The sequence below is a fragment of the Zootoca vivipara genome, chromosome 3, assembly GCF_963506605.1.
Source record: "Zootoca vivipara chromosome 3, rZooViv1.1, whole genome shotgun sequence".
Lineage (NCBI taxonomy): Eukaryota > Metazoa > Chordata > Lepidosauria > Squamata > Lacertidae > Zootoca > Zootoca vivipara.
The window spans coordinates 96390445-96407591 of record NC_083278.1 but is presented as its reverse complement, the minus strand read 5'-3'; the positions used below and the strand labels follow the sequence as shown (position 1 = coordinate 96407591).

General features: G+C 42.2%; 1 protein-coding gene across 2 annotated transcripts in view; it reads left to right on the top strand.

Annotated features, from left to right (window-relative positions):
* The window catches only part of HHAT (hedgehog acyltransferase), a 168398-nt gene that overhangs the window by 57399 nt on the left and 93852 nt on the right, over positions 1–17147 (top strand). For both annotated transcript variants that reach the window (XR_004692343.2, XM_035111262.2), the window contains exon 9: positions 1414–1449. Coding sequence is in view for 1 of the 2 variants with exons in the window: in XM_035111262.2 (XP_034967153.2) it covers positions 1414–1449 (36 nt within the window). In the remaining variant the exon portion in view is untranslated. The remainder of the gene's footprint in view (positions 1–1413; positions 1450–17147) is intronic.

The window sequence follows — 17147 nt, the reverse complement described above, 5'->3', positions numbered from 1 at the left end:
TAACGAGCTGCATGATACCGCAGTAATGCTGCTAAGCCTACTTTCAAAGGGGCTGTGGTGATAAGGAATTGCATGGATGAAATGCAACTGTTGGGGCTGACTCATCATTTCCACCGGCCATCTCATAAATGCAAACTAATCACAGTTTTGCACATGCTCTGACTTTCAGATGTGTACGTTATTGCTATTTCAGAGTAGGGGTGGAGAGGGCTGTATTTTTTTATTTGCTGTTTGGCAATATGGTGGTTTTTTTGTTTTGGTTTTTTTAATCAAATGGGTTATTGCTACCAGTAGAGCGTGGGCATTTTGCATGAGGGCGTTTGAGTCTCCCCCAGGATTTGGGTTTATTTATTTATTATTATTATTTTTAATTATTTTTATTAGTTTTCTAACCGTTACATAGAGAAGAGACAAAAAGCAAAAAGGTTTATTTTTGTACGTGGAGATTTGTGTACAACTGTGTGTTCTGAATACCAATGCGGAAGTGGCACGCTAAGGAGAAACAGCAGGCTTTTGAAATAACTGCCAACAGCCCTCAAGAAGAGTGAAGTATCCTCTTGGGCAGGCTTCGCCAATCTGGTGCCCTCCAGATGTTTCGGACTGCAGCTGTGTTGGCTCAGGCTGATGGGAGCTGTAGTCCAAAACAGGGCACTGGATCATAAAATCATAGAATCATAAAGGGACCCCCAAGGGCCCCTTCAATGCAGGAGTCACAGGTAAAGAATCCCTGATGGATAGTTTTAAATCACCGCTGGAAGGCCCTGCTCCCTAATCCAAAGAGTTTCACCCAGAGGATGGCCTTTTTGAAGACGAAAAGATGCAGCATCCTTTTCCAGCCCAGTGTTTGAGATTTGGAGAGGGGGAAGCAATGCTGAGGCCTTCCTCCCGCTAGAAGGCCCAGAGCTCAGTTGGCTTTCAAGCTGTGTGGGCCAAAACAGGTCACCTGTTGTCATCGTGACATCAGGTGATTGCCCCGATCGTCTGTCACACTTGACCCACAGCATATGGGGGAGATAAAAACCCCTCCCACTGGCAGGATCCTATTGTAGGGCCTTTCACACCTGTAGGGGTACAAAAATAGGGGTTTTTCCAGCTTCCTCTTGTAATATTTGCTTTATCGCAGTCATTGCAATTGCTCTTTTTTTGCACTTTCTCCTGATTTGAATCCATCCTTCTTTCTGCACAGAAGTGTACCGAAGTGGATACAGTATTGTGTGCTTCATTAGACCTGCAACGCCTCTTGTTGATGGAAGTGGAACTCGTAGGACTCTTCTCAGAAAGTGCCCACCCGCCTCTCCTCTGAAAATATTGCTTCTGTGGTCTTCCTGCATTTATTAGCCAGAATCCCCCCTATTGCTTTCTAATATAGTACACTTGCATATTAAAATATCTTCTTTCTTCTTCTTTTTACAGAAGTTTTGATGTTGGACTGCACACATTTCTTGTCAGGTAAGTCAATATTTATTATTTGCCACTGGATTCTGTTGTATATCAAAGTCATTTCAAGATAATTTTCTAAACTCTGTGTTGGCAAACCTGAGGAAGTCCGCCCCCTGACAACAGTTATACACTATTGGATCACCTTAGATTACTGTATTTTTCGCTCCATAAGACACACTTTTTTCCTCCTAAAAAGTAAGGGGAAATGTCTGTGCGTCTTATGGAGCGAATGTGTGGTCCCTGGAGCTGAATTGCCCAGGGGCAAAAAGCAGATCATGCTTTTTTCTTTCTTTTTTTAAAGAAAGAGCTAAAGACTAACAAGAGGGAAAGAGGGGGGTTGAAAAGAAGCCGCTCAGCAGCTGATTGCAAGAGATTGGGGAGGGAGATAAGGGATGCTAGCTCCCTTCCCTCCCCGCCACCTTGCCCAGGCCTCCATTGTTGAATGTTCTGCAGAGGGAGGCTGTTTCCCCAGCAACATGTGACTGACTGATTGGATTATCTGGCTGATTAGATTATCAGAAGGTGCAGAACTGTGAGTTGAACAGGATTTTTTCCCTTTTCAAAGTAAACTCAACAACTTTGAGCTCATCCTTTTAAAATGGGGCTTTTCCTCTTTGCAAAAGAAGCTGCACAACTATGAGCTGATCCCCCCCAAAACAGGGCTTCCCCCCTTTCCTCTTCTGAAAACTAAGTGCGACTTATGGTCAGGTGTGTCTTATGGAGCGAAAAATACGGTATGTGACTTTAAACAACCAGCTGCCATTGGTGGTATGGCTTCATCATACCATCTCTGATGGTTTATTGTTCATACCGGTAGTTATGCATTCTAAGGTGATCCAACAATGTGTGTGTGTGTGTGTCAGTTTCCTCCCTTAACAAATTAGGACATCACATCAAGAAATATGCAGGTGATTTTTCAGTGCCGTTTGCAAACAGGACCTGATTATAACCTACAACAGGCATCCCCAAACTGCGGCCCTCCAGATGTTTTGGCCTATAACTCACATGATCCCTAGCTAAGAGGACCAGTGGTCAGGGATGATGGGAATTGTAGTTCAAAACATCTGGAGGGCCGAAGTTTGGGGATGCCTGACCTACAACTTTGACTACCAGAGAGCAAATTAAATTGAAAGGTCTCCTAATGACTCTCACGGTAAGGTTTGTTTATTTATTTGAAGATCTTGGCAGAGAGAATGATTTCCTTTCAGAGGCAGAATGTTTAAATAAAATTTAGAAAACCAACAGCGAAATATCTTGTTAGTTTTTCCAAAAGTAGGCAGAAAAATCTTACAACCATGACCAAAGACGCACCATAGTGTATCAAATTTTGAAATAATGGAAATAATTTTTATTATAATACAGTAAGTTTATTCTTTCATTCAGTCATTTAATGAATTGCCTTTCTCACCACACACAAAAAAAAACAGAAAACAACAAAAGATACATTTTGCAAACAATATGGATAAATGCAGATACCTAATAGAAAAAAATCCTATCCAGCTGGAAAAAAAGCCTAAACAAAAATGTGTGTGTGTGTGTGTGTGTGTGTGTGTGTGTGTGTGTACCTGTGGCAGGTACCTGGCAGAAAGATATCACAGGCTGTTACTCTGCTATTTTTTGTTCTGCAACTGTTTAGGCTCCTCACTTGACTGAGGTGAAGAGGGTATATATTTTTGCTTTCCTCTAATGGAAAAATAGATAGGTGATTTGCAGTCTTGCTTCTCTGTGCTTTATTAAGATTAGACATGCATGATAATGGGATTTGTGGGAATATTTTCATCAGAAAAGAGAAGCTACTTCATTCTTTCCAGGTTTTGCAAAGCCAGTTTATGATGTCGGTGTGACTGCTGTGCTTTTCGGAAATTCATAAGCTTCTGTGTCTTTTTTTTATATATAAAATTTTTTCGCTAGAAATGAGTTCTTGAATATGTGAGATTATTTGCTCCTGTGATGCAAAAGTCTGCCTCCTTGGAGGTTTCAGTGTGCTATGGCTGAGGAAGAAAAGAAAAAACTAGTGCCAGGGGATGCTATGTGTTTGGGGGTGACCGGTAGTATTTTTATCTGTTCAGAAAGGGAGGTGTGGTGGGTGTCTGGTCCTGGTATCCAGTAAAATGTGGTCATACTTAATGGTGTGTGTGGGAGACACCAAGGCAGTGGAAACTGAGCATCAAGAGAAAATAGTCTCATGCACTGAAGATCTATCTATCAAGAGATTGTTATGAAATTAAAATAACAAGAAATATAATGATTTTAGAGGGCTATTTACTGAGACCTTTCACAGACAACAGAAGAGGTACTAATGGGTAGTTTTCTCTTTGGTTTGATGTGGATGACATGCTCTTTCTTATTCAGCCAAACCTGCTTATGACTTTTAGCTCTAAACACAATGGCAATAGGAACATAGGAAGCTGCCTTGTACTGAATCAAACCATTGGTCCATCTCGCTCAGTATTTTTCTAAACTGACTGGCAGCAGCCCTTCAAAATTCAAACGAGGAATCTCTCCCCGCCCTACTTGGAGATGCCTGGGATTGAACCTGAAGCTTACTACTACTACTACTACTACTACCGTACTACTACTCCTGTACATTATTTATATCCCACCCATCTGGCTGGGTTTCCCCAGCCACTCTGGGCAGCTCCCAACAGAATACGGTGGTACCTCGCAAGACGAAATTAATTCGTTCCACGAGTCATTTCGTATCACGAAAATTTCGTCTTGCGAAGCACGGTTTCCCATAGGAATGCATTGAAATTTAATTAATGCGTTCCTATGGGCAAAAAAAAAAAAGTGCAAAAAAGGGCGCCAACTCACCTGCCACGGCCGGAAGTTTTAAAGGCTCTGGGGAGGGGGAAGCAGGAGGAGGGCCAGGGAGAGGCTCCCTCCCTCCTTTCCCAGCAGCCTTTCCCGTTTGTGCACAGCTCTCGCGTGCACAGCAGCTTAAGGTGAGAGTGAGGGGGGATCTGACTACTGCTCGGCTGCCAGCGGCTGTTTCGGTGTGCCGCCGCCAATTGCCATGTCCCTGCGGAAGCCGGGCGATGGTGGCGGCGGAAACGCGAGGCAGGCGGGCTCCCCGGAGGAGGCTCGGTCTGACTTTCTCCTCCTCACAGTGCCCTGCTTCGTCTTGCGAAGTTTTCTATGGCACGGCCATAGAAAACTTCGTCTAGCGAGTCTGCCAAAAAATTGCAAAACGTTTTCATCTTGCGATTTTTCCGTTGCGTGAGGCGTTCGTCTAGCGAGGTACCACTATATTATTAATAATAATAAAGCGATAAAACATCAAACATTAAAAACTTCCCTAAACAGGGCTGCTTTCAGATGTATTCTAAAAGTCAGGTAGTTGTTTTTCTCTTTGACATCTGATGGGAAGGTGCTCCACAGGGCGGGCGCCACTACCAAGAAGGCCCTCTGCCTGGTTCCCTGTAACTTGGCTTCTCGCAGTGAGGGAGCTGCCAGAAGGCCGTCGGCACTGGGCCTGGGGGTGGAGACAATACACCTGCTCTTCCACAAAGCTGCACCCATGTTTTCATATCACAGTGAACCATAGTTAAGTGCTATGTGAATGACCAGGGATACACCACACCACAGGGAGCCTTCAGTGCTCACATTTTCCTTCCCTGCTATTCCTCCCTCATGGCTGGGAGAAAGAGTTCAGGAGGAGTCATTTCTTCTTTTTGCTCAACTTCAGTTTGTTATTTTCCAGACGTACAAACGGGTTAATGTTAACTATGACGAGCCAACTTGAAGACGTTTTGCAGTTAATGCTTCCATGCTCTCACATGCGATTCATAAGTCCCATTGATCAGGACTGACAGCACATACTGCTTTTGAGATGGTATTTAATATTTTAGTAGATTGTTTGATCATGCTGTAACCATTCCAGTTCCTTATGAGGTCCACATCCACTTAGCTTCTGCAATGATATAGTATCTGGTGATCCCAATCCATTCTCTGGATCCAGTTGCTACTTGTTACGTTCCTATGTTTACTTTTAGTTTAAGGATCATGGCATAGAAGAGAGCGAGCTTTCATGTCTATTTTTTTCTTCTTGTTATCTCTTTCAACATCAAAAGAAAAGAAAAAAGCATGGAAAGCTGTTTCGATGGAGTACCACCCTCTGTTTGTTCCATTAGAATGCAGCATCTGTGTGTAAAAGTAGAATTTGTCCTGCAAAAAAGAGTCTGTGTAGAGTTTTAGGTGCATTTTCTCCTCCTCCTCCCAACAACTGCACTAAGACCAGAAGATACAAAGGGAAGTGTGTTCCAGCCTAGTTATCCTTTGTTGTCATTCTTTGTGTTTGGGATTGGCACTCCCACAGGGTCCAGCCTATTCCAGTACTGCCCAAAGACTAACAGAATTTGGATAATGAACCATCTGTTGGTTTGCTAAGTGCTTTGTGCCTGAAATTGGCAAAGGTAAGGGGGAGGAAACTGCTGGTTAGTAAACACTGTCTGCCCCTGTTGCATCAGAAAAGTGGCATTGTGCAGCATAATCAGTGAGTATAGTGTACACTGTACAGTATATTTATTTCTGCTTGATTTTAAGGAGAAAGTACACATGCTTTCTCTCTTCCTTCACTATGTAGAAGGCTTCTCTATAGACTCTGAATTGAATTGGCTGAATTGGGACAATTGGAAATGAGTCACAGGCTTCATCTCTCTTTGCTCTCCTTTCTTCTTCTCTTCCCATGCATGGTTACTTCTTGGCTTGGAACCCTGGTTTGGAGGACTTGCTCAAACCATGGTTCAGAAGTAATGGCAAACTGTGGTTTGATTAAAAGAGGAAATAAAGACAGGAGGAGGAAGTAGTGTTTGGGTTGTGGGTGAGTGGTTTTTGAGTCCAGGAATTGGGCAGTCAACCTGTCCTGGATGGGATCACACGCCTCCCTTACCTTTGCCAGTTTCAGACATAAAGCAAACTTGATTGACAGCCACAGCTTGATTCTTGTTTCCAGTCCTGGTCTGAAGGGCAAACACAAAGCATTCAGTTTACTTTAGGAAAAGAAGGGGAGCTCTGTGTATAATGGGAAGACTGGGTGTGTGACCCAAGACTCGATGGCTGGTTTATGTGGTGCTAAACTATGATTTGGCACTATGTATGTGTTCATTAACAATAGCGGAGATTTGCTCAGTGAAAGTTCTGTTGTAGTATTCTTGAAGCAAAGTGAATGTGAAAGCAAAGTCAATGTGAACTTGATCAGAACCCGGATGAGAGACTACTAGGAGCTGCTCTGAGTTATTTGAGAAATAAAAAGTGGGATGGAAGTGAAATAAAAATATAAATGAAACTGAGAAATATTTGAATTACTAGCAGTGCAATTATGTTTTTCTCTTCCTATATCTGTGAATGATCATAGATAAGTGGAACAGTTCTACTCTGTTAGAATGCATCATCTGAGATCATTCTGATTATAGAAAATGGGACTGGAAGATATTTGGCCCTACTGCTCTATAAAGTATCACATTATTACAAATATCCTAAAGTGAAATTTCCACATACTGCAGGAATGTTGAGTTTAAATACAAATGATTTTATTTTGTTATCTATAAAACAACAAAAGGACACAATAAAAACTCATTTTGTTATAGTTTCCCTTTATAGCCTCAAGAGAATGAAATCTAAGCCACAATTTTAGAAAAACCAACTGCAATCTGTTTGCTATATAGTGAATTAGCTGACAAGCATGTTGCGAAAATAAATGTAACGTTCTTGCATCAACATAAGCACATATTTATGTAAATGCAACATTTTAACTTTTGAAAACTGATGGAGTGGCAAAGTCAAGATTAAGAAAGCTGTAGTCATGTGAATTAAAGGTGCTTTAAGATATCCGACCCCCCCCCCCCCGGTTATTAATAAGAGAAAGTATACAGCTTGAAGCATTCCTGGTAATTTTGTAATAGAGGCTGAAATCTAAAGGGGTATTGGAATTTTTGCAGTTCAATACTGGAGCTGAAATGGAAATCAGGGGAACTCTGATGGCCTGCAGGAGTTTATGGGAACTTGCATCCCAGCAAACAGATCTGCCATAAGACATTATGCCACAGAGACAGAGCCACATCACTACCCTGGACACTGACCTCCATCCTTTTTTTTTGTTTTGACAGCTGCTTGGGTATGTCAAGGCTCTCCAGGGCCTCCCGTCCAAAGCATTGTTCTTATAAATGCCCCTACGGAATGCCCTTCTAGAGTGAGGCATTGTGGATGAGGCAGTTCTGAAGAATGCCTAGGCTGCTGTGGTTCCGCCGCAGTGGGAGCAAATACTACTTGAAGTTTAATGCTAAACTTTAAATAGTGCTGGCTATGGCAATGTAGCAGTGGCCATATGATCTCTGAGGCTTTACCCAGGACACTTTGTTCTTAGGAAGAACTTCCGCAAAGCAGGGCATGGTCAATCTGGTGCCACCAGACTGCGTGGCAATGTGTTGTTGATGTTCCTGCAGTGGTGGGGTACATGGTTAAGGAAAGGCTTGCAAATCCACCACACTTCCTGTTGTGCCACCCGAGGCAAAGCTGTTTGTGTAGCTAATGGGTCAGCCAAACCCTGCTAACAAAATTGTTCTTTAGTTGCACCTGCTGTTGCTAACTGGCGAATCAGAAAGATACTTTCAGTACTTCCATAGTCTGGATATTTGAGACACTTTAACCCGCACTATGGACGCGGGTGGCGCTGTGGGTTAAACCACAGAGCCTAGGACTTGCCGATCAGAAGGTTCGAATCCCTGTGACGGGGTGAGCTCCCATTGCTTGGTCCCTGCTCCTGCCAACCTAGCAGTTCGAAAGCACGTCAAAGTGCAAGTAGATAAATAAGTACCGCTCCGGCGGGAAGGTAAACGGCGTTTCCGTGTGCTGCTCTGGTTCGCCAGAAGCGGCTTAGTCATGCTGGCCACATGACCTGGAAGCTGTACGCCGGCTCCCTCGGCCAATAACGCGAGATGAGCGCCTCAACCCCAGAATTGGTCACGACTGGATCTAATGGTCAGGGGTCCCTTTACCTTTACCTTTAACCCACACTATTCCCTGCCACCCCTAATGCCTCATTGATTCTCATACTAGAGCACTGCAGGGTGTCCAATCTGCATGAGTGAATTTTAGTTTGAATGTAAAGCGAGATGAGCACCGCAACCCCAGAGTCGTCCACGACTGGACCTAATGGTCAGGGGTCCCTTTACCTTTACCAAGGGACAACTGCAAACCAGATGGCTGCTTTTTTATTGTGCCATATTTGTGAAATATTAAATAAATTACTATGCTATGGCACATCATTACATCATGCAAGCTATTCAAGTGAAGAAGAGGAGTTTCCACAGAAGACTTGGAATCCAAAAAACATGGCTGTTACTCTATATGTGTGAATTTTCTAAAGGTGCCCTGTGGTTGTGATGAAATTATGTTCTGTATGTATCTGGTCTTGAAAACATTTCTTTTGTAACTTGGTCGTGCTTTCAGATTCCTGAACGCCTTAGTTTTTATTTTCTTATAGGAATTTCTAATCTGTTTTAAAGAGGGGGAGAAAACACCCTTTAAAATCTTTAGACCCTTTAAAAGACCCTTTAAAATCTTCTCATGTTGCTGTTAGCATCTTTACATACATATGGTCCTGGAACATTTCTCATGAACTCTCATTTTCAAAATATTTTGAAAAACAACCCAACCCAAATGTTGCATTGGGTGTAACAGAACAAAACAAAACCCCTAACTAAATAATATAGAAATGTGTTTGATTTACGTTATATATTATAGCAAACATGAGTTGCAGAATTTGATATTTATTAGCATGGAATCTGTGTCAATAAAAGTTCCCTGTATTTTATGCTAGTGAAGTGTAGAGTTTTTCTTTTGCTGCTTTCTGGCTCCTGTTTTGCATATAGTTAGCTGTGTGCTGTCTAAAAGTGATATCAGTTCCCAAATAAGTTATTTTCAATTGGTTGCCTGTAAAGTGCCTTTTGTCCCTCTCATTTTAGTTTCATACTCTTTGTCTCTCATTTGGACTTTGGCAGACAGGAAGACAGCTTATGCTTCCAGGTGATTAGGATTCAATTGACGTAGAGCTCATTACTATGCTGTCAAGCCAGCCAATTGGTTTCACAATTATTTCATAAGCATGGACTTGTACATTTTCAGCACGCTTTAAAAAGCAGCTTGTCAGACTTGCGCAATCATTTGTTGGTGAGGGTTGGACGTGGACATGAGCAGAAAGAAAATTGTGCAGAAAGAGGAAAAAAACAAGAGTTACATGCATCTTGCTAGTTCTGGTAAATGAGGCTTGTACCGTATTGTATATTAGTTTTTTTCATATCGTCTTTATTTGGTTAAAATACACACATATATACATACATACTAGTTACAGGTAGGTAGCCGTGTTGGTCTGACATAGTCGAAATGAAAAATAAAAACAAAATCCTTCCAATAGCACCTTAGAGACCAACTAATTTTGTCATCAGTATGAGCTTTTGTGTGCAGGCACACTTACAGTACACACATACTGTCAGGGGACCACCAGGGGTCAGCGGAGCCTGGTGGATCGGAGCGAGGGCTCTCGGATGCTGCCAGAGCTGCCAGAGCCCCAGCACCTGGCAGCTTCCTCCGGAAGGTGGGAATGGGCTCAGGAGGAGACGCAAACCCTTAGGGATGTTGTGGAGATGGGAAGAGTTGCAGAGGCACTCAAGAAAGCACTCAAGAGGGGGAGGCTCCAGGAGCTACAGCACTGGTCCCTCAACTGAGCAGCTCTAGTGGAGAGGGTGCTCCATCAGCACCCTCACCCCAACAGAGGGGGGGGGGGGAAGAGGAGGGACCAACGGAGGAGGTTCAGGGTGCCACGGGGGATATGCTGGCGGAAATCACGAAGGGAGGTGCTTCCGGATTCTGAACTGGATTGGGACAGTCATGCCTTTTGATGCTCTGTCTTGTACATAAAAGGTAAAGGGTAAAGAGACCCCTGACCATTAGGTCCAGTCGTGACCGACTCTGGGGTTGCATGCTCATCTCGCATTATTGGCCGAGGGAGCCGGCGTATAGCTTCCAGGTCATGTGGCCAGCATGACAAAGCCGCTTCTGGCAAACCAGAGCAGCACATGGAAACGCCGTTTACCGTCTCGCTGTAGCGGTTCCTATTTATCTACTTGCATTTTTGACGTGCTTTCGAACTGCTAGGTTGGCATATTATATATTATATGTATATAATATGTATATATTATATACATATGTATATAATAAAACCCTGTAAAAACCAAGCACGGGGTTTGGAGCCGCTTACTCGTGAGGAAGCTACACACACCATTATACATACATAAGATTAAGAAAGAGAAATAAAAGGTTAGAACAAAAAGGAGAACAAGAAGAGAAAAAAGAGAAAAAGGGGGAAAAACAGACACGGCATACAAAACCACAATTTACAGTCATATGAATTCATTTCTCAAATTTCTAAATAAAGAAAACTTCCAATTCTTCGCATTGTATTTGTATTTGTGTTTTTCTTTTTCTTTTTTACTTAGCGCACATCCTTCTATTACTCTGCTTAATCTTCTTGTATTCTCATCTTATGACAGTTATTCAGCATACTTTACAAGGATCAGTTTAGTTCCACAAGGAGCTTATTATTTGAACAATATGTTTTAAGATATTCTTTAAATATTTTCCATTCTTTGTATACTTTCTGGTTTAAAAGCCCTTTTACTTTCCCTGTATTATATATTTGGGCCTTTGCACTGATAGCAGTTTATGTAAATTTACTTTGAAATAAGGGATATTGAGACTATGATGATAATAAAATTGGTATTCCCCACCCCCCTTATTAGCTCTTAATAAACAGCTGCGTTGAGGTTTTCTTATATAACCGTCAAACCCCACTTCCATGTTTTATTTCTGATCTTTGGTATTTGGTTTTCTGTTTTGGTTATCTGTCTTGGGAGACAATGGAGGAGTGCGCCTTTGGGGGTGAATAATAATAATATTATAATTTATTTTTTATACCTTGCCCATCTGGTGAAGTCAAACTGTTGGACGTTTGCAGTGCCTGCTGTGGCTGTAGAGACTGATGCGGGAGAGACATGTTTTGTTGCAGCTGGGGCAGATGAAGGCATCCAGTTGTGTTGCTGCAGGTGCACCATGACATTTCTTCTCTCTGTGCTCCTCCCAGGGGTCAATAAGGTCCATGGCATTGTTGGCACAAGACTGAACCTCTGCACTATCCAAATGTGAAAGTATTTGCTCAACGGTCGGGTCACATTTGACTGCAAAATCACCCCCCTTTGGCAATACATTGCTTGTTTCTGACGCTTCAGAGGAAGAACTTACTGCTATAGCTTCCTTCCAGTGTTAAGCTCAGCTCTTCACATAAAGATTTCAGTTCTGCAGGACAAAACTGGCTTATGGAATGTGTTCAGAAAACCACAGCAGACTAGAAACCTGGAACCACCAGAGTTGTGGCCTGAGAGGGCAAACTTATCCTCTATGAATGTATTCACACTATGTTTAAAATGCCCTAGTACCACTTAAACAGTCATGGCTTCCTTCAAAGAATCCTGGGAGATGTAGCTTGTTAAGGGGACAAAGAGTTGTTAGGAGACCCTCATTGCCCTCACATATATGGTCAACTGAGGTCAAGAATGAAGACTTGCCACTATACCTATATATCTGTGGTCAGTCGATCATCCTTTCAGAATCTGTGAAGTAACTTAACTGCTCCAACCCTCTTCCTAAATGGAAAGATGGAAGTCCTGGGCAGATATTACTGTGCATCAGAATCAATAGATGTCTCTGCTTTGGGCAGCAATAGTGAATTTTGAAAGTTGTGTACAAGAGCTTGATAAATTTGGGAGGCTGCCATATTATCTTCATGCAGTATGTGTGGGGTAACTTTGACTTGCTACTACAAGTATTGCTACCACTAGAGGGAAACCTTGCATTAATATTTTAGGGACCTACTTAGTCCTGGGCCTGATGCATTGTGATGTCAAACAACACTCTCAGTTGCACTGGAGACAGCAGTTAGGGAAACCTCCCTAACTCAAAGCCTTATTTTTCTGCCGCCCTATTTCCTAGCACAGTGTACTCTGCCATAAATCAGAGTTGGCTTTGATTTGCACCATAACAGTTTCTTCTAAGTTCTCTGGAATTGAATGGTGAGAAAACTTACCAGATGTAGATATCAACCGAGCATCTGAAATGAATCCATACTTTCACTCAACTCTGTACAAATAAGAGTCTCTTCACTTGATTGTGTGAACTTGCGTGAAATTACAGGACCATGATAGGAACAGAATCCCCCTCCCCTTTGTGAATTCAGATAATTTGTACCATGTGGCAGGCAGAAGTTTTCTGTGCTTTGGCAATTCAGTAGACCAGGCACCTGCCCTTCTCTGTTTGCTGCGGTGCTGAGTCATAGTAGTCTTTTTGAAAATGAAGAGAAATCTATGATGTGGTAAAATTGTTGCCTCAGTTCTTATTGTGTTTTAGTGAGTCTCTTGGGTGTGGGGGATTGTATGGTAAATGGGTGAACAAAGAATGGTTTATAATTATGGAATACCCATATACATATTAGCAGAATAATAATAATAATAATAATAATAATAATAATAATAATAATATTTATACCCCACCCATCTGGCTGGATTTCCCCAGCCACTCTGGGCGGCTTCCAACAGAAGTATTAAAATACAATACTTTATTAAACAATGAAAGCTTCCCTAAACAGGGCTGCCTTCAGATAAACATTAAAGATACAATAGTTATATAAATATATTGCATGTAAAACATAGATATTTTGATTATACTTATCTTTCCTCTGTATCTGAAGAAGTGTGCATACACACGAAAGCTCATACCAAAATAAAAACTTTGTTGGTCTTTAAGGTGCTACTGAAGGAATTTTTTTCTTTTTAATATAGTTCATTATAATACAAGAATGAACTTTAAATTCTTGGAAGTATTTATATACTTTATTTACTCATATACAACATCACGAATATCCTCCCATAACTATTGTTACATGGTAGATTGTTAAACGATATTTGTCACCATTTGGTGATTATGTCGTAATCAGTATTTGTCTGCATGACACCTATGTCGGCAATAGTCTGATATCAAAAATTGTTCTGTAGCTTGATGGTTATATAACTATTCATAATAAATATTAGCTAGGATAGAATGTTGTAGCAGGGATGCTTAGGTTTGAGGTCCCACACAATCATAGATTGGCCCTTCAAAGCACAATACCTTCACAATATCATTTTTGCCTGAGGTTTCAAAGTGTGAAGAGCAAAAGGGCTGTGGAAAACAGCACTGATAAATAAAAGAACAGGGCTCTTCTTGAAGAGAACATGGGTCAGTCAAGTGGGGTGGGAGGATTATTTGGTGGCATGGAGGAAGAAATGGAAGATCTCGAGTTCTATCCACTGCTAGTCTTTCTCAGAGTAGACCCATTAAAATAAATGCGCACGGCTAACTTTCAAGGGGTTGGCTCTGAGTAGAACTAAGTTGGATACAGCCCACTGGGTAGTACAGTGGTACCTTGGTTCTCGAAAGGCTTGGCTCCCGAACAAATCGGCTCCCGGACGCCGCAAACCCGGAAGTGAGTGTTCTGGTTTGCGAATGCTTTTCGAAAGCCAAATGTCCAACGCAACTTCCGTGGCTTCTGATTGAGTGGCAGGAACCTCCTGCAGCCAATCGGAAGCTGCGCCTTGGTTTTTGAACGGTTCCGGGAGTCTAACGGACTTCTGGAACAGATTAAGTTTGACAACCAAGGTGCCACTGTATTTAATGCCGGCCCTGTTCAGAGTAGACCCCCTTGAAGCTAATTACCATGACTCATTGGGGTGTATTCATTTCAGTGAGTCTACTTGGAGACAGACTTAGTTGAATGCAGCCTGAAGGGAGGGATTCAACATAGCACTAAGGAGATTGCAAGCATTTCTGTTTGCCTGTTGGAATGATCTTCCCCCCTCTGTTACCACATGCTGGGTTTTTTTTGGGGGGGTGGGTTTCTCCTGTCCTTCCACCAACCAATTTAGAGGAGCGAGGGCAAGGAGAGGGGGAAATGCCTGTTGTACTAGAGAAAGTCCTTGAGCGGACATCCACTAGCAGGACCAGTTGGTTGAGTGACCCGCTATGTTTGTTTCTGTGGAGAGGCGCTCTAGTTCTAGTTGGACTCCCCAGCACAGCCAATGCTTGGGGGATCATGGGAGTTGTATCCCAGCAACATTTCTGTTCTGCCAAATGGAAATATAAGAATGGAAGACTTGTTTTGCTGGATCAGGTCCAACTAGTTCCGCACTTTGTCTTCAGTGGGGCCAGCTATATGGGCCTGGGATATTCACAAATGCAGCACGAAGGATGCATTTTGTGTTGCTTATCCCCCAGGAGCTGACAATTAGAGCAGTAGTTCCTCCGAACATAAGTTTCCAATCTTCCTGATGGTAACTAATAGCCATTGGCACACCTGTTTAAAAATCCATCTGTGCCAGTGCCTGTTGCAACATCTTGGGGTGATGGGTTTCATAAGTTAATTATTGCGTTCTGAGAAGGATTGTTTCGTTTTGTTTGTCCTGTACCTACTGCCAATCGGTTCCACTGGATAACCGAATCAAAACTTGCTAGGGTAGCAAGTTGAAACAACTCTTTCCAAGTCATTTTTCTCAAGCAGCCTTTAGTGTGCTGGGGAAAGATCTGCATGTGGACAAATAAAACAAGTATTCAAGTATACTTGCATGTAGCTGGAGCGCTCTATGCAAAGGGAAACTCAGGTGTCATCCAGAAAGTACCATAAAGTGGCCGTAACCACACTCAGCATAGAATAAAAAAATAAAATACAAAAATGCATTAAGTTCAGCAAGACTGCTTTCGTTCATAAAATTTATGAACAACAACAACAACCTAAAAGTGATTTACTTTTGTGAGTTTCAACTCTGCTACTGGGGGCTATTTCTTGCTGGGGCGTGTGCAAAGCCACACATTGTGAATCCAGGCACTAAGCCAGTTCTTTTTTTTCTTTACCTCACACACGTGAGTCATAGGAATGCTGCAAACAAAGTAATAAAAAGGAGGCACGGGCAGCTTCTAATCCACATTAAACTCCAATGTGGATGAGCTCCTGGGTGGGAGAAGTAGAAAGTAGCAACAAAACGGCTTCATGGTAGTTAATATGGTCAAATTCCCATGACCTTAAACAAGTTTTATTCCATTAGTTTACCACAGACCATTAGCCAAATTGTTCTATTGTTCCAAAAATTCTGCTACTACAGAAATGTGACATAGTCTCTCCCAACCTTCGCCAAGCTGCTACACTCTACACCAGTAGTTCCCAATCTCCGCCCCCCCCTCCCCCAACCATTGACTGCTTGAGTATTGTTGATGGTCTTGGTGGGTCACGTAATGATTTTTCTGCCTATTGTAGCAATTGTATTGCATTGTGCTGGAGGCTGTATTAATTTTAACAGTTATCTTTAGGTTTGCTTTCCATAGAATTCAGTTCTCAATACAATAAAATACAATATAAGAAAGAAAAGAAGCAATAAAAATACAATTAAAACCAATGTGAATATTTAATGCGGACATGCCTTGGACTACCTGAATGAAACTTGTGGGCCACAGTTTGGGAACCTCTGCTATAGATGCTCCTGACTACAACTCCTTTTCTGTCTGGGATGGATCATGGTTGCAGTCCAAAGTATCTTTCTACTATTGACAATTAACTATTAAGTAGTTAATAGACAACATCAGGAAAGAATTCAGGTGGCTGGTTGAATGAATAAAGAAGCAAGTCAAAATCTCTAGTATTTATATTGGGGTTCCCCTTCCCCCATTTTATTAACTCCTTAATTTAAGTACTGTATATCTCTGGGTGTGATGGGTTATATCACATGCATAGGAGACATTGTCCCTTTTAGCTTTTATCATTTAAATGACTAGAACAACTAATTGTGGAAGACGAATGCCCTTATTAAAAAACCCCATTTGTGTCACCTTCCTTTACTTCTAGTGAAACGTTTTGGCACATTGCGTTCCAAGTATGTTATTTAAAAGCATGCTGTCATGTCCAAATATAGTTACTCCTGACATTATTTACATGTACATCTGCTATCTGGGTCACTTTGCCTTTTCTTATGGTTCCATAGCAGCCGTATTTCAAGGGGGTGGAACCTGCAGTGTGAACCTGAGGCTCAATTTGGTTTTCTGATAATCCAAACCCTGGTTTTCAAATAAACATCTGAAAGTAAATCAAGATTCTGCTCTCGCGTTTCTAGAGACTTGTAGAAATGGAGTAGGAGCTCTGTTGTTTCTCCCTCGGCATAGAAACACAGGAAATTGCTTTATGTCAGAACGAAAGTCAGCCCAGTGGTTCATCATATTACCTGGGGAGCCTCCTGCCCATGAGCCAATCTGCCGGAGGGCATGGGGCACGCACAGAGAGAGGAGAGCAGGGGAACTTCTGCTGTGCAAGTGAAAATACTTCCACTGATGGAATGAGTTAGTTGCGTACAACTCAGTATTTTAATTCGGAGGAGTGTTTCCCAAACTTGGGTCTCCAGCTGTTTTTGGACTACAACTCCCATCACCCCTAGCCATCAAGATCAGTGGTCAGGGATGATGGAAATTGTAGTCCAAAAACAGCTGGAGACCCAAGTTTGGGAAACACTGATTTAGAGTATTCAATAGTAAGCCTAATCTAGGCAGGGCTGGCCATGCCATTAGGCAGAGTGTGGGGGCTT